General features: G+C 34.1%; 3 protein-coding genes across 6 annotated transcripts; 1 reads left to right on the top strand and 2 right to left on the bottom strand.

Annotated features, from left to right (window-relative positions):
* Positions 1 to 297: 297 nt before the first annotated feature.
* Positions 298 to 3,117, bottom strand: LOC120262117 (protein NRT1/ PTR FAMILY 8.3-like). 2 transcript variants are annotated; one of them, XM_039270176.1, is made up of 6 exons: positions 2,939 to 3,117; positions 2,225 to 2,330; positions 1,914 to 2,131; positions 1,266 to 1,822; positions 735 to 1,197; positions 463 to 571 (listed from the first exon to the last, which is right to left on the bottom strand). In XM_039270176.1, exons 1-6 carry the CDS (start codon positions 2,993 to 2,995, stop codon positions 560 to 562), a joined length of 1,413 nt encoding a protein of 470 aa, XP_039126110.1. In that variant the 5' UTR covers positions 2,996 to 3,117; the 3' UTR covers positions 463 to 559. The 2 variants fall into 2 exon arrangements, with proteins under 2 accessions (XP_039126109.1, XP_039126110.1); XM_039270175.1 differs by having other exon boundaries at positions 298 to 1,197; positions 2,939 to 3,116.
* Positions 3,118 to 3,747: 630 nt separating this feature from the next.
* LOC120262132 (universal stress protein PHOS32) lies at positions 3,748 to 4,856 on the bottom strand. 3 transcript variants are annotated; one of them, XM_039270194.1, is made up of 4 exons: positions 4,665 to 4,856; positions 4,453 to 4,562; positions 4,125 to 4,225; positions 3,748 to 4,037 (listed from the first exon to the last, which is right to left on the bottom strand). In XM_039270194.1, the coding sequence occupies exons 1-4, from the start codon at positions 4,834 to 4,836 to the stop codon at positions 3,947 to 3,949; spliced, it is 474 nt and encodes a 157-aa protein (XP_039126128.1). In that variant the 5' UTR covers positions 4,837 to 4,856; the 3' UTR covers positions 3,748 to 3,946. The 3 variants fall into 3 exon arrangements, with proteins under 3 accessions (XP_039126128.1, XP_039126129.1, XP_039126127.1); XM_039270195.1 differs by having other exon boundaries at positions 3,749 to 4,026; positions 4,125 to 4,243; XM_039270193.1 differs by having other exon boundaries at positions 3,753 to 4,037; positions 4,125 to 4,243.
* Positions 4,857 to 12,864: 8,008 nt separating this feature from the next.
* On the top strand, positions 12,865 to 14,131 carry LOC120261793 (transcription factor MYB52-like). The gene is made up of 3 exons (XM_039269778.1): positions 12,865 to 13,193; positions 13,307 to 13,642; positions 13,733 to 14,131. The coding sequence occupies exons 1-3, from the start codon at positions 13,079 to 13,081 to the stop codon at positions 13,930 to 13,932; spliced, it is 651 nt and encodes a 216-aa protein (XP_039125712.1). The 5' UTR covers positions 12,865 to 13,078; the 3' UTR covers positions 13,933 to 14,131.
* The last annotated feature ends 1,024 nt before the right edge of the window (positions 14,132 to 15,155 follow it).

The following is a 15,155-nucleotide window of genomic DNA, read 5'->3' as shown; positions in this document are numbered from 1 at the left end:
ATATTCTTCTAAGTATTTTTATTAGGAACATAAATGTAATAGCTTGCACATAAATATATTTTTGAAAAATAAAATTATTTACATAATACCAAAAACCTATATAGCTATATGTAAAATATTAATTGTTTAGAAATACCTTCAATATCTGTTACACATAAAAAAAATTGGAGAATTTTTATAAGTATATATTCACAAGAAAAAGAACACCTTAAAAGTTAAGATCAGTTTCTTAAACAAAAAAATAATAAAATTAAAAATGGCTTTATTATAAATCATAGTATCAGAGCCAATGCAATATGAATTTGCAAAATGATAGACAAAGAATAACAACATTGTCATTGTACATTTGGGAAACTGAAAAACTGAACTGAAACATTTTCTTACATCTTGTGTTTATACTTCATGGCATAGTGAACATAAACCATAAGATTCAAAAAACTAAGGCCAGCAAGAAGCCAGAAGAATCGATCAAGATGACCTTCATTCAAATTATCAGGAATCCATCCAGGATTTCCTCGTCTTGTGGTGATCAGCATTACAATGCTGAGGATCAGTGAACTCAAGTAACTTCCTAATGCAACAAGAACAAGAGTAAGAGCAGTACAAAGACTTCTCAAATTATCAGGAGCCTGATCATAGAAGAATTCAAGATGACCGATGCAAATAAATACTTCAGATAATCCTGCCAAGGAATACTGAGGAATTTGCCAAAGAATGCTCATTGGTACCGTAACCTTTTCATGTACAATGCCTTCGGCTTTTGCAATCTGTAAACGTTTTGTTTCGACTAATGCAGCTGCGGTAACTGTGAGAATTGATATGAATAGACCGATACCGATTCTTTGTAGTTGTGAGATCCCTCTTTCATTTCTTGTGAGTCTCCGGGCAATTGGAATGAGAAGCTTGTCGTATATAGGCACCCATATGATCACACTGATTACGTCGAAGCTAGATAATGTGGCCGGGGGAATTGTAAATGAGCCGATTCTTTTGTCTAGAGCCATCCCTTGTTCGAGAAACATCGATGAATTCTGAGCATAAATAGCAGAGAACATAATGCCTGTGGCCAATATTGGGAACATTCGCAGTAATATCTTCAGCTCTTCAACTTGAGTGACTGTGCATAGCCTCCAGGGATCTAGAGAGTTCTCAAACTTCACATCAAGATTGCAAATAGTAGCAGCCTTGTCGAGGAATCTGTCAATCTGTGTCATGTTCTACAATGATGATAAGAAAAAAAAAATTGAGAGAAGTTGGAAAAGTACTTGTATGTAGAAGAGTGCTTCAATTTTCGAATTTCATTTAGTCCTGCAGTTGCATTTGGTAGTTCAAAAAGGAAAGAACTATCATGAGGGACGGCAATGTACCATTTGCGAATAGATGCAACAATAACTTGGAAATTTCTTGTAAAAGGGCTTCCCCCAGGTTTCTGAAATCTGTATACAGTGGTGCCAGAGAAAAAGCTTAGAATGGCTAATGCCATGAAAACTGTAGGAATGCCGAAGCCCAAGCCCCATCCATAATTGTCTTGTATCCACACAAGCAAAGTCCCGCTAATGAGAGAACCAATGTTGATGGAAAAGTAATACCAGTTGAAGTATGAGCCTTTGCTCACTCTTTCCAAAGGATCAGTATCATCAAACTGGTCAGCTCCGAACGATGATACACAAGGTTTGATGCCACCGGTACCTAGTGCTATCAAATAGAGACCAATAAAGAAAATGGCATATTGTGCTGTGCTTGCATCCAGGCAAGCAATTCCAACACATGAAGGAGGCTTTAAAGCAGGAACTGATGCCGAAAGAGTCAGTATGAGCATTCCCTTAAGCACATACAAAAAATGGGAAGAAAGAAAAGATCATTAGCCGATAAAATCTATTCTTAATTTAGTGTAGATGATTTCTTAAACTTACTATGAGGTAGATTGTTGAAAAAACAGCTATGGTCTTGAACCTTCCCAAGTATGAATCTGCAATAGAAGCTCCGATCAAAGTTGTTAGATAGCAAGTGCCTTGCCAAGTAGTAACATTCCTCGCGGCAATAGCATTTCCTTCATGGAACTTTGTAATGAGATAAGTGACGAGATTTTTCACTATCCCATAGTACGCCAATCGTTCACAGCATTCGGTCCCTGTGTGATATAATTTCAATATCATTTGATGAGATTATATCTAGATTGAAGATTATGTAGTAAAAAAGTATAATGTAGTCCTGCTAATTATACCAAGAATGAAAAGACATGATTTCCAGTTTCCAGTGTGATGTCTCAAGGCCGGATTCCCGTTGATGTCTACTGATCCATCTCCAGAACATGGTCTGCAAATTTCATTCTGTACATCCAAGTATGATGATCACAGTAAAATTAACATTCTTATTCCAGTTCCAAATTGCATCAAGATATTCATCTCCTCGGCAAAAAAAAAATCTGAACGGTCCTAACCCAAAAGGAAAATGCATAATGAACGGAGTTGCAAAATGTTTGTTCAAGCCTTCATCCATGAAAACTATCTGATGATATCATCAAAAGAGAAATAGATAAATAAATAAATAAACACACACCCTTGGCATGAACAGCACAAGAATTCTTTCAAACACTAGTTCTGCATCATATAATAAATGCCCCCAAACCTCAATTTCAAGAAACCCTGAACAAAGTCAAATAGGAAACTATTGACAGTTTCACTCGAGTGATATATGATATTCAAACACAAACACTATCATATAATAATGAACAACAAATTGGTTCAAAATCCTTTCTTGTTCTTCAAAATCCAGTGATTTGCCACACATACTGAAAGCCAACAACTTGCTTAAAAATCTAGACTTATTTTCACAGACAAACATGAACACTTAGAAAAAGATGAAATCCAAGACCTTCATTCACCACACAAACAAGTAAAAAACTCTTAAAAGAGATTGGCTGAGAACATAGATAGACCTGTATGTGCTGGTCTTCTGACAACAAGCTCTGCTCCAAGCCCTCCTCAGAACCCATGGATTTGCAGAACCAACCACAAGGAAGCTCCTCAAGTCAACACCCAAACACATGTTTCCATGTTTTTGGAGAAATAAATTATGTATTTTTTTTTTTAAGTTGCCATCACAAGTTCTATCATACACAATGCTCAAATTACTTTTTTTTTATATATATATATATTTTTGGGTGGGAAAAATTTGTGATAAAAAAATGGAGGAAAATATAATTATATTGTGCACTACCTCACAATGAATTGCTGATGGTATATATATATATATATATATATTTATATATATTCACACATGATCTATCCACTTTATTAAATATATATAGATAATATATTTTCTAAACATATTCTCAGAAAATGAATTTAAAAACATCTTTACAACAGATTACAGATTATTTATCTAATAACTGTTGTTTCATTACTAACTCTGGAGATGAGATTAGTGATAACCACACCTCTGGAGTTATATTTATAATAAAACAACAACCATTAGATGATAATCTAACAATTGTTATGAAACGTCTCTAGGTTTTTAAATTTATGACATTCTAAATACCACCCCTCATATATATATATATATAATTATATTTATTTCACATCATAATTGTATGATAGAGAAATAATGAGTAATTTTATGATTTTTTTCTTGGTTTTGTTATGAAAAATTTTAAAATTATTTATTCTTGGAGGTTGACACAGTAAAATGCAATTTTCCCAATTGACCCAATTTTTTATTAAAAAGGTATTGTCTAAGATTTTTTTTTTTTAATCATATCGTATGTATGCTTATTAAACTTGCACGCAAGCTTTTATCATATATGGTTTTCTTAAAACAATCATTGGCTATTCATGACTAGATAGTCTTTTATTGCATTTATTTTATACATACCTACATCAGCTTGTACTATTTTCATATAACTACATCACTTTGTATAAAAGTTTTATACTCTCAAATACAAAATTTAGGATTTCAACTTCAAAGATCCTTTAACCACTGTCACCGGGCAAGTTGCATGTGTGACTATGTAATCGCTGACACTCCCTAATAAAACCCTGTGTTAAAATTATTAACAAAATTAAAAAAAAGTTAATATTTAATATTTTATTTTTTTAATAAATTTTTAGATAATTAGAAGTTACCTTTTGAGCACACCTAAACCCCTACTACCAACTACAAGAGAGTTCAGCTTGAGATCCTCCACTGCTTCACAGAGCTTAAGCCTTGGATCCCCCCAATATATCTTGAAAAACACTATCACCTTTTATCAAATTAAAAAAAAAAAATTATATATCATACATGATGTATTCATATTAATAATTAAAGAAAAGAGTGTACTCAACAAATATGAGCATCGACCAAAAATTTTAAAAAGTAATTTTTATTATCTACTTCCAGTAAAAATTATCATATTTAATTATTTAAAATAAATAAATAAATAAATAATTAAGAAGTAGCTTAATGGAGTACCTTTCTAGTCTTGGAGGCAGTGTCCAACATATCCAAAATCTCTTGATCCTTGTTCACCCCATAATGTTTTGACACGTTCATCTCCTTAAATTCATCAAGGGGTATCAATGCTGATATCATTGATCCAATCATAATTCACCAATAAGAACTTCAATATCTTAATACAAAATCATTAAAATAAATAAATAAATAATGTATAGATGTAGTTATACGTGAACCGGAGTTCTCCCACAAATTCTTTTGAGGATGATCAAACTTAGAAGAAACATGAATCACAACAAAACGATCACCGATATTGACAAAGTTCTCAACTGCCCATCGGACCGCCAATTTGCTCATCGGAGAGTAATCCATGCCAACACCAACTATTTGATTTCTCGACATCTCTAAATTTAAGTAGATAATAAAACATAAATGAAAGAATAAGAAATTTATTTGATTTTTTTTGCTATTTATAAGAGTGAAGAGGATAACATTAGGTGAGCCACATGCAATGATATGCTCTGCTGTTATTGAATTTATTCCTTGTGTAGCTTTATCAATGGCATCAAGACAAGTAGTTTAACTAGATTCTTCTAGGCAAGATCAAGATCTATTACTTTCGCGGAACTTTCAGACTCTTCTCAAGCGTTCTTAATAAATTATATGGCTTAGTATGAAAAGGATGGAAGGAAATTAATCAAACAAAATTGATGGGAATTAAGCAACAATCTCAATAGATTGTAAACAAATAAACAATCCCCAGACTTGCTAGATGAAGGAGAGCAACCCTAATGAGACTAAAAATCAGCAATCACACAAGACACCAAATTTTTACGTGGAAAACCCTTAAATCAAGGGTGAAAAACCACTGGGTCAATCTTGACCAATCCAAGCTCCACTATAATCAAATTCAGGGTACAAGAGAGTCTCAAGAATGAGCATAAATAAAAAAATACAACTTGACTCAAAAACAATAGCTAAAACAAGCTATATTGGAAACAAAAGAAATATTCTCAGAAGCTTTGCTTTTGACCCTCATATCTTGAGCTAGGAGAATCCAAATCACAAACCGTCTGGTGGAAATCAAGCTCGCAAGTCCCGAACGTGCCCACCAAATTTCAGCTCAATCGGACATTGTTTGACCCCTCCAAACACCAAACTTGAATTTGCTACTCCTGTCAAATCCGAACCCCTGCGAAAATCTGCTGCTTTTTATCTTTATGCGGCTATATCCCCAGATTTTTTTCATTCTCTTTACCCTAATATGATGGAAAACACTTAATAAAGTGAACCCTAATGGGCTTGGACCATTTGGGCTTTTCTCCACATAGGACGGGAGCCCAATACCCAACATATCTCCCCTCACGACTATGTGGAGGCTGACCGCCATCCCGACGATCATACGACAAACCTCAAACTTCCTCTTGGCAAAGTCTTTGTCAACATGTCGCGACCATTGTCATCTCAGTATGAACTTTAGCCAACTCCAACAACTTCGCATCCAATGCATCTCGTATCCAATGATACCTCACATCAATGTGTTTTGAGTTGGAATGAAAGGTTTGATTCTTGGCAAGATAAACCCGCACTTGACTATCACAATATAAGACGACTCTCTTGTGTATAGCCAAGTTCAAGCAAGAACTTTTTAAGCCAAAGCAATTCCTTGCGTGCTCGTGATGGCAATGAACTCCGCCCCGCCAGGACAATGCAACACACTTTTGCAATCTAGATCGCCAGCCACAACTCCCTCGCAAACTTGATCAAATACCTCAAGTGGACTTTCTAGAATCAACGCCTCCACCATATCGTAATCAGATAACCGACAAGCACAAGCTTCTCACCACCAAAAACAAAGATTCAAGTCTCGAAGTTCCCTTAAGATACCCTCATAATCCATTTCACCGCATTCCAATGCTCTCTACCCGATTTGAGAGAAATCGCTAACATTGCTAGCAAAGATAAGCAATGTCGTGTCTAGTACACACCATGGCATACATTAAACTCCCAACGACAGATGCATAAGGAACACTTTCCATGTCAACCTTCTCGGTCTCAGCCTGAAGGACTCTAACTAACACTCGCTTGAAATGTCGCCAGAGGAGTGCTTACGCACTTAGACGCTCCCATGTCGAACCCTCTCCAAAGACCTTCTCAATATATTTCTTTTGAGACATCCAAAGCTTCTTCTCTTTTCTATCACGCACAATACTAATACCCAATATCTGCTTTGCTGATCCCAAATCTTTCATAGCAAATGAGTTGTCGAGTCGCTTTCTTTAACCCTCGTCAATTTTAGAAAAATCTTTCCCCAACAATAAGTATGTCATCAACATACAATAGCAAGATAATAAAATCACCATCGAAAGAAACTTGCTCACAAAGACACAATGATCAGAAGTAGTCTTTTTATAGCCTTGCTCAATCATAACCGATTCAAACTTCTTATACCATTGTCGTGGAGCTTGTTTCAAGCCATACAAACTCTTTTTCAACGACACATGATTTTCTTTTCGCCTTTGCACCCCTGAAACCCTCAAAGTTGTTCCATATAAATTTCCTCCTCCAAATTACCATGGAGAAATGCGCTTTGACATCCATTTGCTCAACTTCCAAATCAAGAGTTGCAGCTTAAACCCAACACGCTTCTAATAGATGTCATTTTTCACAACAGTGAGAAAAATCTCATCAAAGCTCGATCCCCTTTCTTTCGACTAAAAACCTTTCACCACCAATCTAGCTTTATATCTAGGAGATGTTGAATTTCCTTCATATTTCACCCTCAGAATCCATCTATTCTTTAAGGCCCCTTTTCGCTTTTTAGGCAACTTGACTATATCAAATGTATGATTGTCATCTAAGGATTTCATTTCATCTTCCATTGCATGAATCCATTTATGTTTTTCTTCACTTTCTATGGCCTCTTTGTAATTCTCCGGGTTCTCCTCATCGTGAAGGTCACATACTCATCGATGGATATCTGGTGGACACATGTCTCTCTCTGTTAGACCTTCTAAGTGGAACTTGAGGTGGATCTTCAGGTTCATCTTCATGTTGCTCAGGTTGTATTTGCACATCGATTCTTGGAACATCTAATTCATCTCCAAGCTGCTGATCATCATTCTGAACATCAATATCAACTGCCTCTAGATTTGGTGTAACATGAACTGGCTCTGCATTAATTAACTCATAAGTCTTCAAGGGATCTTTCTGCTTCACCTTATCAATGCCATCAAGCATTTGGTTTTCCATGAATACCACATCACGGCTTCTAACCAGCTTCTTCTTTCATCGGATTATACACCTATACCCAAACTCATCATTATGACCATAGCCCACTGAAGATACATTGTCTAGTCTTCTCATCAAGCTTAGACCTCTCATCTTTTGGAATATGAACAAATGCTTTTACAACCAAAAAGCTCTTAAGTGGTCATAGGAAACATCATTTCCAAACCATACTTTATCTGGCACATCACCTTTTAAGGCCACAACAGACTCAAGATTGATCACATGTGTCTGTCGCACACAATGCCTCACCCCAAAACATTTGAGGTAACTTTGCTTCCGAAAAGCATGCATCTAACTCTTTCCATCAATGTTCTGCTCATTCTCTCTCGCCGCACTATTGTCGAGGAGTTTTGGGAGGTGTCTTCTCATGTCTGATTCCGTGTTGTCTACAGTGATGCATCAAAAGATCCATCAATACTCACCACACGCTATCACTCCCGATACATTTGAGCTTCTTACCGACTGCCTTTCAACCAAGGCATGGTATTCTCTCGAATTTTTCACACCGATCTTTGGTCTTCAAAGCATAGACCCAAAGTTTCGGAATGATCATCAATGAATGTCGGAAAGTATAAGGCACCACCATAAGATTTTACCTTTAAAGGTCCACAAACATCCGAATGTACTAACTCAAGCAACTCCGACTTCCTTGAAGAGGGATGCTTCTTAAAGGATACCCCTGCTTTTGTTTTTCCTGCCATACAGTTGAGAACATCTCTCTAACTTTGCATTCTTCAATCCCCGGAAGCACATTTTTAGCCAAGCTAGACAGATCCCTTTTTTTCACTAATACGACTCAAGTCTTCGTGTACTACAAGTAAGATGCTCCATATCTACAAAGATTCACATCATCACTAGGAACAACACCTTTTCAACCAATACAACTTAGAATCTTTATTTCCACGGGCTACAAACCTATGTTTCCTTTTGGTAAGTTTCCATTTTCCACCACCAAAGCAGCTTGTCATATCCATCATCATCAAGTCTCGCTAACCCGAAATAAGATTCAAGCGAACATCGGAGCATACCTTACATCTTTTAGAAGTAGCTTCATACCCATGGTAGTTTGGCATACACATCTCCAATGCCGCCCACCTTTGCAATGCCATCAGCTACTCCATCTTCAATGAGCCAAAATCTCCGGATTTGAAAGATGTGAAGAATTCCTTCCTTGGCGCCACATGCAAAGTAGCACCACTATCCACAACCCAGCCTTAACTCATCGATATAATGTTAATTATATCGCCTCGAGAGTAAAGACCAAATCATCGTAAGTAGCGCAGATACGTAATCACCATCTTGATCCTTCTTCTCCTGCTTGCCCTTTCCCTTGTTTTTCTCGCCCATTTGAAACAATTCCTTTTTATGTGCCCCATTTTGTGACAATAATGGCACTCAACATCCTTAGTATCTCGGACTTGACTTGCTTCGCTTTTATCTCTACCTTTCTCGATTTCTATGAAGATTTCTCCCCGATCTTCATGAAGGTAACCTCTCGTTGAGAAGAAGAACCTTGAGCCTTCTTTTCTCATCTCCTCATTAAGAGTACTACTCTTAATCGACTCTAGAGACACCACACCACCGAGCAGTAATTTATTATTGAGACCTCAAATGTCTCCCATGTATCCGTAGTGTGTTCAAAGTAGCCAAAGTCCAAGAATTTCATCCTCAAATTTAATACTCATCCCCGATAACCCGATCAAGAAGCCTCAAAAACATTCAAGTGATCCGATATGGAAGTTCCTCTTTATATCTCAAATTCATCATGGAATTCAACAAATACGACTTTTGTTGTTTCCCCGACTTTGAAGCATACAAAGACTCAATCTTCTCCCACAATTTTTTTGGCTTCGGGCCTCATTAGCAATATGATTGTAAAACATTATCATCAACATATTGCACGAATAAACCCACAAACTTGTTGATGTGCAATGCCCATTCTTCATCGATTTTTGAATCGACTCTTCGCAGAGAAACACTGTAAGTGCATATTTTTTTGACAAACAACAAATCTTTCATTTTCCCTTTCCAAAGATGATAATTGCTTCCATTCAAACTAATCATCCTGTTTGTATTCGCCTCCATCATTCAAGCAAGAAAACCACTATGATCACAAAGATTGAGAACCTGGCTCTTGATACCACTCTGATGGGAATTAAGCAACAATCTCAATAGATTGTAAACAAATAAACAATCCCCAGACTTGCTAGATGAAGGAGAGCAACCTAACAAGACCAAAATTGCAATCACACAAGACACCAAATTTTACGTGGAAAACCCTTAAATCAAGGGTGAAAAACCACGGGTCAATCTTGACCAATCCAAGCTCCACTATAATCAAATTCAGGGTACAAGAGAGTCTCAAGAATGAGCATAAATAAAAATACAACTTGACCAAAAACAATAGCTAAAACAAGCTATATTGGAAACAAAAGAAATATTCTGTAGCTTCTGTTTTGACCCTCATATCTTGAGCTAGGAGAATCCAAATCACAAACCGTCTGGTGGAAATCAAGCTCTGCAAGTCCCGAACGTGCCCACCAAATTTCGAGCTCAATCGGACATTGTTTGACCCTCCAAACACCAGCTTGAATTTGCTACTCTGCACAAATCCGAACCCCGCGAAAAATCACGGTTTTATCTTTGCGGCGGCTATATCCCCAGATTTTTTTCATTCTCTTTACCCTAATATGATGGAAAAACACTTAATAAAGTGAACCCTAATGGGCTTGGACCATTTGGGCTTTTCTCCACATAGGACGGGAGCCCAATACCCAACAAAAATATGAACCTTTGATGAATAAATGATTCCATAGTAGGGCCATGCATGGTTTGATGCATTCTATATATGTACATGTATATAGAGAGATTGCCAAATAAGTGAAGAACCTTCACTAGTGTTATCATGTCAATCATGTCACATTATAATTTATTTATTTTGTTATCACTTAGACTTCAAGCTTTGTAAAAATTTTACATATGTTGAAACCTTTAAATTATATAAATGAGAATATTATTTATTCACTTGGAGAATAAACAAATTGTTAGTCTTTTTCTTTATGGTTGTGGATGTTATTTTCAATCAATTTTGGTTGTGAACAAGTTGGTTCTTTAGACTTTCTTTCTTGACTTCCCTGTGTATTTACATGGACAACGCTTAAATGGACTTATATATATATATATATATATATATATATATATATATATATATATATATATATATATATATATATATATATATATATATATATATTAGTTTATAATCAATTGTTTGATGTGGTCTAATCCTATTAAATGATGGTAATTAGTAATTATAAATAGATAATTTATAATAACAGTATAAAGGTGTGATGGATTCCATCATAGTTAGTATAGTATGCATTCTTAAGCATGTATCCTTTTCAATTGAGACATTAATCTCTTTCATGTACCTAACTACATATATAATGTATAGTTGAAGATTACAAGTGGTGTCATCTCTTCCTTTATTCTATATGTTTTCCCTTTGTAACATTTCTTAAAATTTAAGTTGCCAAGATGATTAAAGAACCTTATTTTTTTTTATTTGGATAGATTATAAAATGGATTAAGTCAAACACATTGAAAAATCAGTCATTTACATCTATTGCAAATTTTTTTTTAAAAAAAGAATGCTAATTTTCTTTCTCCACAAATTAAATATTTTTTAATTGAAACAAAATTAATATACCTTTATCCACTTTTATATAAAATGAAAAAATTAATACAATCTTAGGTCTTATTTCGTAATTATTTCCTGAAAAAGAATACGAAAGGAATCTCAATTCTTAGGTATGGTAGGTATAAGAGAAATATTTTTCAATATATATAGTTAGGTTTTATTTATAATTAATAACTTCAACATCCCGATATCTTTAGGTAGTTGATTATTTTAGGGAATATTAATGTATTATGGTCATGCTTTTATTTATTCTTAAAAAATTGATTAGTTTATAAACCATTCAATAAGTACACCGTTTATTCTATAATATTCATTAATTCCTTCCTCCTTATATATATATATATATATAAATGTATATAAACCATTTTTAATTTCCTTTATCTTTATATTAACAATCTTCATTATGAAAACTCATGCTTAATTGGTTGCCTATAGTGAATAATGTTATATATTACTTGTTAACTTTTTACCAACATATGGCTCACTATATATACAAATGCATTGTTATCCTTGTGAAAAATTAACTGCATAAATAACCATAAGGTATGAGAAATTAAAAGAAAAAAAAGAAAGAAATATGGCCTATTTAGATTATAATATGTAGTTTTTTCCAACAAAAAAGAAATAAAAAACCTGGGATAGAGTTCATGTTGGGATCATTTAGGTTGTCTTTTCCCTTCTAATTCTTAAGATTATTAATCTGGCCTATATTTGGATTTATTCCATAATGGTGATAATTACCACTATCCAATGGTTTTTTCCCTGCCATTTAAAGACATGGAAAGAAAGTAGCCATTTCTTAGTTTTAAGAGGATTACATTTAACCTTGCATGAGAGGGTTAGGCCAACTATTGAAGTAGACTTACTTTCTTCCTTCATCATCTACACAACAACATCTACAAATCAATATTATTCCATCAACACTCTCTTTCTTGAGAAGACCATGAAACTCTAATAGCATCTCATGTTCATTAATTAATTTTTCCTTGATCTCCACCATTTTCCTAAAGTTTAGAGAATAATATATATGCATCAGCTTATTTATTTATTTTTAATAAAAATTAGACAATACATAGTAATATATATATATATATATAAAACATAATGACTATAAATAGTTAACTATACATAATAACAGTAAAAAAACATTTTATTAGAACATTAATTTATTATTAGAATATGTTTAATATTTCAATGTACTAGTTAACAATGAAATTAATACATGAATAGTAAATTAACATATATATATATATATATATGTATATATGAGAGAAGGAGATGTGGTTGGTTCTAAATAGAGGTTGTAGGTTAGAAATATTGAGGATGTTGAAATGAGAACTGAACACACTCCACCACGCAACCCTAATCATCTATCTTTCTTTTTCTCTATTTTAGAATACCATTTGTTGTTAGCCTACAAGTACCATCAAACACATCAACAAGTCTTACTTTCCTCTCTATCTCCAAATTTCTCTTTATATACCCTTCACTCACATAAATCTCTCTTAGTTTTAACCTACTTCAAACTTCTCCTTCTAATTAAGCTTCCCATCAACTCCATCAAGCACTGAACTAGAAAGCAAGCCCTAATTAATCTTCAACTTGTTTGCATCTCTCTTCTTGATCTCTTCTTTGGAAGGTGATATTTAGATCATGTGCACTAGAGGCCACTGGAGACCCACAGAAGATGAGAAGCTCAAGGAGTTAGTCACCCGTTTCGGTCCGCATAACTGGAATGCGATCGCCGATAAGCTCGAAGGGAGATCAGGTACGTACATGAATGCATGCATGGAATTATGCTTTGATCACATCTGATCATGGTTAGTTTCTTGAAATGATAGTTAAGTTGATAGTGAGAAAAAAAAATTAAACCAAAACCAGGTAAGAGTTGTAGGTTGAGATGGTTCAATCAGTTGGATCCAAGGATCAACCGAAGCCCTTTCTCAGAGGAAGAAGAAGAGTTACTATTGGCCTTGCATCGAATTCATGGTAACCGATGGGCGGTGATTGCTCGCCTATTTCCCGGTAGGACGGACAATGCAGTGAAGAACCACTGGCATGTGATCATGGCTCGTAGGTGCAGAGAGAGATCAAGGTTTTACAAAAGGAGAGCAGGGAGAACTTTGATGAAACAAAGGGAGTTAAGGAAATTCGATAACCGAAATAATTTTGCTTCAATGGTGGAGAAGATCATGAATCCAAGAAACATGATCCAAAGTAATGAAACATGTTTAATATATATTTTGCATTATTTATCTTTTTCACAATGTTTTTGATGTTTATATATGGTTAATTAATAATTTGCAGATGATGATCAAGTGGAGAGCTCCATTGAGTTTTATGATTTTCTTCAAGTGAAAGTTGGTTCAAGTGATGATCATCATCATGCTAAGAATGGTTCAAGAAGTGAAGAGGAAAAGATGGTGGAAGATAATGAGAAAGGTGGTGTTCATGAGTTCATAGATTTCTTGGCAGTTGGAAATTCATATGAAGGCAAGCATGCTTAATTAGTGTTTAATTAATTAGCAAGACATGTAATAGTGCATAAGCATGAACCCTAACATAGAGAAAGGTGGCAGTATTTATTACTATGTTTAAGACTATATATGTATGTCATGCAAATTTCCCTTAATGTAAATGATCTGGGGAACTTGTAGTTGTTTAAGATGTTATATTTACCATCTTGTGTAACTTAATTTAGATGAGATGAAGGTTTCATTGTGAACCTCTCCCATGTATTATATATAGAATAAAATTAATTTTCTATGAAAATTTTTATGCATACTCTCATGAATGAATGAATGAATGAAATTATTGATGTATGTACGTTCGTCTATGTTTTTCGCTGTATTTCATGTTTTTTTTTCTTTTCTCACTGGCTATATATGTGTGTGTGTATATATATATATATATATATGAATTTAATCAGTCTCATTCAAATGGTATAAGGAGAAATTGACTTAGCACCTTAGATTTTGGAATCTCACAGACAAGGTCTAATAATATTGTAATACTTTAAAAAATATAAAAGTTTGGGTGACTATAAATATATTTGATCATGGTCCTTCTTTCTATAAGAATGATGCTAGCAAGGTTTGATTATTCTTCCAATATTAATGTAAAAGTTATCACAAAAGATCATGATCATATATAATGTACAAATCTTAACGCTAGTTGGTTCTCTTGTCACTGCCCATATATATGAATATATCTATATATATTTCTCTCCTAGATAATGAGCAACACTTGTCAAGTGCTTCTATGGCCTATATTATTCTACTTTTATGTAGTTATTGTCTATCTTTTGTTGGTCATCTTTCCATAGATCTTCTCTACATGCTTTATTATGATTCTAATACTACTTTATTTGTACTTTTCCTTATGATCTTTGAGTAAATCTTCATCTATCTGATCTGAGAGAAATAAATATATGCTTTATATTTTGGCATGTGGGTTTGCTTGATACTTAAGAAAAATCATTCATCATTTCATAAACTATATATTCATTGTTTTCCTCCAAAGTTTTGGTCGTCCTTCTTACATGTGTTCTCCATCAAAGGAGTAGTATTGCTCAAGTTCAATGAAACTATTTTTTTTTTATTATAACTTTAAATAGTAATTTTTTTAAATTGTTTTTTAAATAAATATTATGTTTAATTAACATTTAATATGCTTAAAGAGAGGAGTGTATAAACTGTTTTAATTTTTGTTCTTTGTTATACATACAAAA

Source organism: Dioscorea cayenensis, chromosome 5 (assembly GCF_009730915.1).
Source record: "Dioscorea cayenensis subsp. rotundata cultivar TDr96_F1 chromosome 5, TDr96_F1_v2_PseudoChromosome.rev07_lg8_w22 25.fasta, whole genome shotgun sequence".
NCBI classification, from domain to species: Eukaryota; Viridiplantae; Streptophyta; class Magnoliopsida; order Dioscoreales; family Dioscoreaceae; genus Dioscorea; species Dioscorea cayenensis.
The sequence above is the reverse complement of the archived record's forward strand: the minus strand, read 5'-3'. Positions and strand labels throughout refer to the sequence as shown.

Coding starts and splice junctions, on each gene's coding strand:
- LOC120262117 (XM_039270175.1), bottom strand. CDS start 2,995: ATGGGTTCTGAGGAGGGCTTGGAGCAGAGCTTGTTGTCAGAAGACCAG. Junction 2,132..2,224: donor ATCATGTCTTTTCATTCTTG/GTATAATTAGCA, acceptor TATATCACACAG/GGACCGAATGCTGTGAACGA. Junction 1,198..1,265: donor AAGCACTCTTCTACATACAA/GTACTTTTCCAA, acceptor ACAGATTGACAG/ATTCCTCGACAAGGCTGCTA.
- LOC120262132 (XM_039270193.1), bottom strand. CDS start 4,836: ATGTCGAGAAATCAAATAGTTGGTGTTGGCATGGATTACTCTCCGATG. Junction 4,563..4,664: donor GTGGGAGAACTCCGGTTCAC/GTATAACTACAT, acceptor CAATGATATCAG/CATTGATACCCCTTGATGAA. Junction 4,038..4,124: donor GGTTTAGGTGTGCTCAAAAG/GTAACTTCTAAT, acceptor ATTTTAACACAG/GGTTTTATTAGGGAGTGTCA.
- LOC120261793 (XM_039269778.1), top strand. CDS start 13,079: ATGTGCACTAGAGGCCACTGGAGACCCACAGAAGATGAGAAGCTCAAG. Junction 13,194..13,306: donor TAAGCTCGAAGGGAGATCAG/GTACGTACATGA, acceptor AACCAAAACCAG/GTAAGAGTTGTAGGTTGAGA. Junction 13,643..13,732: donor TCCAAGAAACATGATCCAAA/GTAATGAAACAT, acceptor AATAATTTGCAG/ATGATGATCAAGTGGAGAGC.